The sequence below is a fragment of the Austrofundulus limnaeus genome, unplaced genomic scaffold (assembly GCF_001266775.1).
Source record: "Austrofundulus limnaeus strain Quisiro unplaced genomic scaffold, Austrofundulus_limnaeus-1.0 Scaffold184, whole genome shotgun sequence".
Classification (NCBI taxonomy): domain Eukaryota; kingdom Metazoa; phylum Chordata; class Actinopteri; order Cyprinodontiformes; family Rivulidae; genus Austrofundulus; species Austrofundulus limnaeus.
Window position 1 is genome coordinate 541745 of NW_013952586.1, and position 9785 is coordinate 551529.

The following is a 9785-nucleotide window of genomic DNA, read 5'->3' on the forward strand; positions in this document are numbered from 1 at the left end:
ACACACACACACACACACACACACACACACACACAATATCACTTCCTCTACCAATGAAAAGCTGCACCCCATTCACACACAACAGAAGAAAGTAGCAATTTATCATTTATTTATTGATCAAATATAACTTTGACCTGATGCATGTCAATAATCGAAGAAGAAAAAAAGCTGAGTCAGGTGTGGACAGGTTCTCCTTCATTGAAACATTTTAATTRTAAGACTGAGCTCCTGTAACTCCTCAGACTGAAGAAGTCTCTTGAAGAAGAGAATAAATGTTTCAACCCATCCAGAGGATCTACTCAACTGTTTTTTTAGTTCATCTGAGATGAGATGTCTGGATGTTTGTTACAGACTATTGCTTTATTGCGAAATGAAGCAGAGTTTCTGATGAAGATGATGAATCTGTTTGGTCTAAACTCAGTAACAAAACCAGCCCAAAGTTCATATTGTGTGCTGTTTGTTCTCTGCATGTTCTTTATGATGTCTTACAACACATGTATTGTGTATATTTTATGTTCTCTATCAAAGAAAGGTGAAAGCGCAACTGCAACACCTGCAAATGCTGACAAAACTAGAAGTAAWTTCTTCCCGAGATATAAGTGTATAAAGAGGTGTGTATCTTTTTATTTTACAAAGAACTTTCTATTTGACGTTTATCTAACATGCACTTGTTAAGCAGTCAGCTCCCTCAGTCTCCAGGCAGAYGCACCAAGGATGAGGGCAATCTAACCCTCCCCACATGGAGAGAAGGTACACGGCACGCCTTTAGACCAATTACATTACTATTTTTAATAGGAGGATGCAGTGATGGACAAAGCACAAAATGTCACCTTTGTGCCGTTGAATTTGTATCAAATTTACCGTAGTTCCTGCAGTGAGGAAAACTGCAAACAGGTGAGACAGGTAAGGCTGGTTGAACTCCTGCAAAAAGTTAACATGTTCACCAAATTAAGTTCCTCTTCTGCCTGATTCAACAGTCTGTTCAGAGGTCAGACCGCCTCAGACGCTGATCCACCAGCACTCCCACCTAAAGGAGCTGTGTGACTTGGATGCTAATGCATCCTGAGATGTGTTGCTTACCTTGGAGAAAGATACCTCTGATAATAATCTGAGGCCTTCTGAGGGCACATTTAGGCTTTGCCAGCTGGCCCTCTCCAATGACCCCCCCCTCTTTGAAGTGTTAACCTAAAAAACGTTAAAGCTGAGAGGCTGCTGGGTCCTTAATGGAACCTCAGTCAAAGCATTTTTGTTTGATTCACCAAGAGCTTTAGAGCTGAAGTACAATAAGATATCATCTCAGGCTGTCCCCTCCCAGCCCCCACCACTCAATCAGGCTTAATTTAAACTTGGAAGCTGATGAAGCTGTTAATTTAGCTTGTTAAGAGAAAAGGAGAATGAGTGCTACGTTCCAGACAGAACATTCTTTTATAGTTTGCACTTTCAGTAAACATTTGGTTTCATAGTTTAGCTCTAAACGTTGGGTTAAATAAGCCGTTCTCAGGCCAAGCAGGTGCACAACCACGTTCAGCAGACAGACTTTTACCACARTGGCTAATAGAGACAGCATGCAGTTGACAAGCAATTCAGTCCTGCAGGGCGAGAGGCCAAAATCCTTGAGTTCCAGCCCTGTTTGAGAAAAGATCAAATGCTCTGTGCGACAGCTGGGAAGCTACAGACTCCTGCCATTCAGCCACTAGATGGAAACAATAGTCTGYACCGCACGGTCGCTCTTTCAGCTCATTTTGTTGCAAGTTCTGCCAGTTTCCTGAGCACCGTTCTGTCCTCTCATCACTCTTTTGCACGTGAGTTTCACGTTGTTTCCAGTCACCGTCCTCATCTCTGGCAACCGGAGGCGGTGAGGTTTCTACCAGCTGCAGGAAGAGCTCTGTTTTTAGCTGAACCGGGGCTCGAGAAAGTTTCACATGGTGCTTCTTAAAAACATTAGCAGAAACAGTGGTGGAGTAATTTGGAGTCAGCAACAGCCGGGTGCCGCCGGGGCTATCGTTTTACCAGAAGACTCCACCACAGAGGAGAAAAATAAACRACTCTGACTCTGACTCGGAGCAGAAGTGGCGAGTTTCTCTACATGTAAACGATCCAAACAGCTTCGTTAGTGCCTCCACCTTTTTAGTTTTATTCATTATTACCTAATGAAAGGTAATAAACATTTCTGCAACATTTAGTGTATGTTATTACATGGATTTAATGGTTTTGATGCTGTATGCATTGCTCCTGAGTCTGCCACCCACATGCAGGACAGAAAATATCACGTTACTCCCACTTTGTTTAGGTTTTTCTTCTTTAGATCACTTTTCTTTTCACTTTTATATTTTGCACTTTATTGAAGTGAYAGCTATTATCGAAGCACAACCCTAACATATAATTGCCATAAATTTGATGTAACTTTTAAATAAAGGACTGCCTACCTGCTAAAATATTAATCAGAAAATCAKTGACTAGCCTATTTGGAAAAGGAAACATGCTGCTTTGAATAACAATTTTAAATATTTAAATTTGTTAGTGCTCTCAGTATCTGTTCGGCTACTACTATGCCAAATTTTAATGCAATATTATCTATAAAATTATCTGAATTTTAGCCATTTTAGAGTTTGCTAAAGTTGACCTGCTCAAGCAGCCATCTTGAATACCGCTGACTACCGATGTTTGTCAGTTGTAGAATGACATCCATATTAAAATACATCCAGTGGTTCATGAATTATTCTGCTAAAAGACAAACAAATTAACACAAACACAAACAGCCATGCATACAGGGCAGTTACATGATGACCTAATAAATACAACCCTCTGTTATTTCTTTTCTGTTGATGTCAGAGTTGATTTCAACCAAAACATGGATAGACACTAAACATTAACGCCTGGTTCTTTAAAGTGATAGTTACATTTTTTTAATGTACAGAAGTTTCTTTGACTATAGGTTGTATATTTACTGTATCAGATGGGCGAAGGTGAAAGTATTACATGATTTAACACAGCTAAACAGATTATATTAGAAAAATTAACTCTTAARCATTCAGCAACAATGTGAAAATGCCTTTTTATGTCTATTTTGTATTACTAACTGTGTCTTGTTTGTTTAAATGGAAGGGGTTGTCCTTAAAACACGYTCTCACTTCAACATGTGGGTTCTGCTCTGAGGTCCACTTCATCTTTGGTGCTTATACTTGTGTAGTGAATAAAGTGGTCTCTGAAGAAAAACTGAAAATTGACCAATACATTTGAAAAATACTTTGGCTTGAAATGTTTAAGTACCAATGCATAGAGCTGTCACATGATATAAAATTATTGTTGATTAGTATCTTGTTATAACAAGAAGCTGTGTCGCAAAAACAAGATAACCATCTTGTAATAAGTTGTTATGGTTTTAATAGCGGTTTTAAATTAAAAGCATCTGAACCCATGTTATGTTACTGTACCAGAACCAAGAACAAACCCCAAAACGTGCTTTTTTCGTTTTGTTTTGTTTTCATAAAATACATTTTCAGAAAAATGCATAGTGTCTCACTCTCCATTTTCCCATTTTTTCCATTATTATAATTGTACGGATTGTCCGTAAATTACATGGATTTTTCCAATTCAAGATTTTTTTTCACATCTCAGAGTCAGTCTGTAAGGAAATGCAAAGTTTGTACCTTTCTCCTCCTCCCAATGGGTTGTACCTGCTCCCCTGCAGGCGCCGCCAACCACCAACACCACTCCCACCCTGTGCCTCCGCTCGCTGTTGCAAACACTGTTACCCCCACTCCTTTGTATTGTGCATGAGTACTACAGATCTTTTAAATGAAATTTACGGATTGCTGGAGGTCAGTACAGGTGAACATCTGAAGGGGTTAGTTTGTATGAATATTATGAATACTTGTATGAATATACAAGATGGATATTTTGATTTTTACAAGATAGTTTTTTTTATTATAACACAGCTAATACATAGTACTGATACAGAATGTATTAGAACATAAACATTACACAGTTACTTTAAAAACAAATTTACTTAATTTAGAATAAGGTGGCTCTCCTTCCTTATAGGCCTACAGCCCCTCTGGCTGCATCAAATCAAATAAACAGCAGGATATATACTGTTGCAACATTTTCAAATAAATAAAAATACAAATAAAATTTTCTTTTAACTTGTGTAAATTTCTTGAACGTGTAAATGACAAATGTTTCACTTGAATTGTAAATGTGATTTATTCAATGGAAAATTGAAACTAGTATTCTCAATATCAGTATCAGGGAATTTTGTAGGAGTAATTGTAAAAAAATTCTGGTACCGGAAATAAACCAAAACAAACWAATACAAACTCACTTTAAATAATATTTTGTTTTTAAAGATGCTGAGCGGGGACCCACTCTACATTTCAGCCCATGGCCCCTCCTTTTGTTTATTGTGCCCCTGTTGATCCTATGAGTACTGGGCTTTTCGTATTTTCATTCATAAAACGTAAATAGAGCTTTTATTTTTTTTTTATCTCTAATTCTAACATCTTGAATAAATTCACTGATATTAGCTCAGGCTTTGTTCAGGTTCTGGTCTGAAAGCTCAGATGTGTTTGATCATCTTGTGTCTGATAATTTTCCTTGTGTGGTGTTGGGGTTGAAATGCGAGCGTCAGGATCTCCTCCTCCTCCTCCTCGGTCTCTGCCGGGGTGAAGTCTGTCTGAGCAGCTCACAAACTTCAGTTTGGACTCTGAAAGCGGAGGACTCCGGAGCCGACCGGAGCCGCTCAAACCCGAGCCGCCTGTCCGCCCGCTTCCTGCCCGCCGGGAGTTGCGCTCTCACCGCGGAGCTTTTGCTCTTTTTATTGGGCTGTTTTTGAAGTTTTCCCACCGTCACGTTTTAAGAACGGAGCCGCGTTTCGACTCGCTGTTTGGATTAATGATTTTCAACTCAAGCCTCTTCTTCTTCTTCTTCTTCTTCTTTTAATATCCTGCTTCATGTGTGCAGCTGTTTGTGTCGCGCTCTTCTGAGGACGGTTCCTCCGTGTCAGAATGGAGAAATAGCGGACCCCTTTGTTGTTTATTTGTTTATTTATTTTTTTACTTTTCCATGACCGCTTTTCAAAGACAGAGGGTTGTTTTTGGGGTGAAACGATGGTGAGGATGGAGGGGTTTCCGCTGCATGTGGTGGTGTTTGTGCTGGCTCTCCTGGTAGTTTGTGGCTCCAGCTTTGAGATCGGCTCCTACGACCTGGACCGAGGCAGACCGGCCAAGTGTGAGCCCATCACCATCCCCATGTGCCAGGGGATCGGCTACAACCTCACCCGGATGCCCAACTTCATGGACCACGACGACCAGCAGGAGGCTACCATCAAGCTGCTGGAGTTTGCTCCTCTGGTGTCCTACGGCTGTGACGTCCACCTGCGCTTCTTCCTCTGCTCCCTCTACGCCCCCATGTGCACAGACAAAGTGTCCACCTCCATCCCGGCCTGCAGACCCATGTGCGAGCAAGCCAGGGAGAGGTGTGCCCCCATCATGGAGTCCTTCGGCTACACCTGGCCCGACTCGCTGAACTGCTCCAAGTTGCCCACCAGGAACGACCCCAACGCCCTTTGCATGGAGGCGCCCGAGAACGAAACCAAGGTGGAGGGGAAGAAGGGCGAGGGCATGCTTCCGGTGCCCCCTCGGCCCCGGCAGCCGGGCGCCCCTGGCGGCCGCCCGCCGGGCCCCCTGGGCACCTGCGAGAACCCGGACAARTTCCAGTACGTGGAGAAGAGCCAGTCCTGCGCCCCGCGCTGCTCCCCTGCAGTGGACGTCTACTGGTCCAGGCAGGACAAGGACTTCGCCTTCATCTGGGTGACGGTGTGGTCCATCCTGTGCTTCGTCTCCACGGCGTTCACGGTCTTGACCTTCCTCCTGGAGCCTCACCGCTTCCAGTACCCGGAGCGGCCCATCATCTTCCTCTCCATGTGCTACAACGTCTACTCCGTGGCCTTCATCATCCGCTCGGTGGCCGGGCCGGAGAATATCGCCTGCGACCATGAACAAGGTGAGCTGTACATCATCCAGGAGGGACTGGAGTCCACTGGGTGCACCATAGTCTTCCTCATCCTCTACTACTTTGGCATGGCCTCCTCTATCTGGTGGGTCATCCTGACCCTCACCTGGTTCCTAGCCGCGGGGAAGAAGTGGGGTCACGAGGCGATTGAGGCCCACAGCAACTACTTCCACATGGCTGCGTGGGGCATCCCTGCCCTGAAGACTATCATCATCCTCACGATGAGGAAGGTGGCAGGAGACGAGCTGACGGGGCTGTGCTACGTGGGCAGCATGGACGCGGGCGCTCTGACCGGATTCGTCCTCATCCCTCTGTCCTGCTACCTGATCGTTGGCACGTCCTTCATCCTCACGGGCTTCGTGGCTCTCTTCCACATCCGCAAGGTGATGAAGACGGAGGGCACCAACACGGAGAAGCTGGAGAAGCTCATGGTGAAGATCGGCATCTACTCCATCCTCTACACGGTGCCGGCCACCTGCGTCATCGTCTGCTACTTCTACGAGAGGCTCAACATGGACCACTGGAGGCTSAGGGGCCTGCAGACGAGGTGCGGCGCGTTCAGGGGCGCCGCCGGCGACTGCTCGCTGCCCACGTCCGTGCCCACGGTGGCCGTGTTCATGCTGAAGATCTTCATGTCGCTGGTGGTGGGCATCACCAGCGGCGTGTGGGTGTGGAGCTCCAAGACGCTGCAGACCTGGCAGGGCCTGTGCAGCAGGAAGCTGGCCGACAGGACTAGTGGGAGGAAGCCGTGCGGCGGCGTCAGCTGCAGCAGCACGCACTGCCACTACAAACCTCCCGCCGTGGCCCTGCACATGGCCAAGACTGACCTGCACTCAGACAGCCCCACACACGTCTGACAGGGAGCACACACTCACACACACACACACTCACACTCACACACACACACACACACACCTGTGTTAAGGAGCTGCTAAAAGACTATCGAGGAACTTGAGTGAATTGAACTTCTCTGCTGCTGCCAAGAGGCACACAGGTACAGCTGTCACTCCCAGAAACTTTACAGAAACAGTATTCAGCGCATAAAAGGGAAAAACTCAGTATTGTTACCTTTATTTTTTTGTTCATAATGTTCATGCATATATATATAATTATTCTGTTAGTTATGGGAGGATGTTGAGTATTTTTTCTTCCTAAGAGTGRCACAATTAACTGTATAAATTTGTATAAATGCTTTATTTATTGTAAATATATTTAATTTAAAATCCTTGGCTGATACCAGGTTTGTTGTTTAGATGCATTCATCACAAGTCAAGGGAAGCTAAGTGCCTTTTTTTCTGATGAATTTGGCCCTTTTTTTGGAGGAAAATAAATTTGTTGAATTTGTATGAAAATGTCTGATTATTTAACCACTTGATCATGTCYCCCCGCTCCCTCCCTCGCCCGTAGTTTACCACAGTTTTGACAGCAGGACTCTGTCAGAGCCTCGTGTTGTCTTCCAAGTGCCTCCCTCGGGCGTCCTCCTTCAATAATCCTCAAAGAGAATCGCTGATGAATGGAGTGACAAACCGTAGCGGGCATTAGCGTTTTGCGTCATCGGCTTGAAAAACGCAGCAGCGATTTTGAGGAGGAATATATTTAATTAATGGCTGTTTTAATCCTTTCCTCGGAGTCAGTGCTGTCGGCCTCTCGCTGCTCCATTTGATCCCCCCCGTTCAAAAACGCTCAGCTCTTTGATCTGAGGGCGCAAATCTGAAGTGGATTTCAGTCTTATTGCATGGTTTCACTGACAGATTTCTCCAAACCGGAGCTGCCTATTGAGTAGATTGACTATTTTATTAACATTGTGRTGGTTTGTGGCTCCAGAAGTATCTGATACGAATTAATGGAATTCCTCTATATGAGGCTAAAACAATATTCCTTTATGCCTAGCATGAGACTGGCTGACTCWGAGGAGAGGAATGTAAAACATTATTTTCATTAAGTTAGTTGCTGCCACTGACTTTTCTGTAATAAAGTACGTTTTATGGCGCACGAGAGCCACCGTGTCCTCTGAAGGTTCATAAAAAAAAAGTGAAAATGAATAGTTTTCACATTACGAGACTTCAGTAACTCAGTGCCAACACAAATTGCAACCTTGCACCTCCAGTTGTTTCACCGCAGAGCTGATCCTGACAGCGGTGATTGTTTATTCTGTCTGTGGTTGAAGGCGTGCTGCGTCACCGGCCCCCCACAGCAGCACGATCTGCCTGTGGGAGTCAAAGTTTGGAAAATGTGCGATGTCCAGGAGCTTGTTTTGTTTTGTTTTGTTTTATTCCACGAGTGRAGCGTCAGCAGGGGTGAAGCAGGCGTGCTCTTGCTGACAAGTGCAGAGGTTAAAAGTTGTTTTCGTTTTTCCACCATCGGCAGCTTGGAGGAAAATGTGCTGAAGCTTGTTGAGAGCTTTTATTCACAGCACACTCCGGTGTGACTCAAACCTGCTTTCAGTGCTGTACAAAAATTATGACCTTTTTTTTAAACTTATATAAACTGACAGTCCTAATAATCATTTTCCACTAGTACAAGTGAAAATAAAGAGTTCAGATCTTTTTGAGTGGAGCTATATAGCAAAGTTGGGAACTATTAAGATCTGATAAGGGATTTAAATACGCATCTCTTTGAACAAACCCTAAAAGTGACCAAGAAAGAGTTCAGCTGATTTAAAACAAATCACCAAATTCCCACAATGGTTAATGTTAACACTATTTAGAAACCATTATCAGTGTCAGATTTGCGTTACTCAGTTATTTACACAAATTTCTGCAAATCTGTATCTTAATATTTCTGCCAGAATGATCATTTATAGCTAAGCTGATGCTAAATTTAGCACAAAAAGTAAATAAATTAATGTTTGGTAGATTATTTTTTGCTGTGATAATTCTTTATGGCTATAAATTTTATACTGTCTGAAAGTTTGTTCATTTCTGTTTCAAATGATGCCACATCTGTAAGGAACATGCATTTGTGGGATGAGCAGTAGAGCTGAGTATGTGGGTGCGCACACGAAAAATTAGCCTAATCTTTTCTGCTAAAGAGTTTATTTTGTTGTTGTTATTGACTCTTTTTTTAAACTTCTGGTAGCCCCAAGTACTAACTATCAGGTGCTCGCTATAAGACCTACTGCCGAGATGCATTATTAAACAAAGAAATAATGTACTAAACACAAATTTACTTGTTTTATGCTAAGTATATGTGAACCACTGTAAAATGTTTGAGATTGRAGTTGTTTTAWAACAAAAACATTCTTTTAGGGCTACACAGAATAGTTGCTATCTCGTCAATCCCGTCTCATTAAATTTTAGAAACATCCAGAGCAGGTGAGATGTTAATCGTTCATAACTGCTCCACAGAACCCCCACTTTACAAGATTTGAAATATGTCTTTTAACGTGTTTCRGAGCAGCTGATCATTTAATTTAAATGCTCAGATTGTGTCCAACAGTTGCTGTTAACAACCCCTGAGCATGTGAAATATGAGCCTGGCTGCACCGAGCCAAAAAGCKTCTCCTGTTTAATCTTTAGTGATGTGTTGAAATTCGAAAGCTTATTTTGCTTTCTACAGCTTAATCTTCAAGGTTACTAGAAATAAAAAAAACTAACTCTAGCACAAACTGATGAAAAGTTAGTTTAAGTAGCTAAAGTTTGCTGCTTCCTGACACCTTGTGTCTATGTAGAAAATTAACCCCGTTTCCGATCAGCGCAGGAGTGGATCTGAAACGGCCCAGTTCACCTAAATTACTTTCATTCAGGAGACAAAGATATGGGTAACTAAACCCC

The 9785-nt window shown here is 43.2% G+C and overlaps 1 protein-coding gene across 1 annotated transcript; it reads left to right on the forward strand.

Annotated features, from left to right (window-relative positions):
- Window positions 1-4680: 4680 nt before the first annotated feature.
- fzd9b (frizzled class receptor 9b) lies at window positions 4681-7364 on the forward strand. The gene has a single exon (XM_014018161.1). The coding sequence runs from the start codon at window positions 5109-5111 to the stop codon at window positions 6867-6869; it is 1761 nt and encodes a 586-aa protein (XP_013873615.1). The 5' UTR covers window positions 4681-5108; the 3' UTR covers window positions 6870-7364.
- The last annotated feature ends 2421 nt before the right edge of the window (window positions 7365-9785 follow it).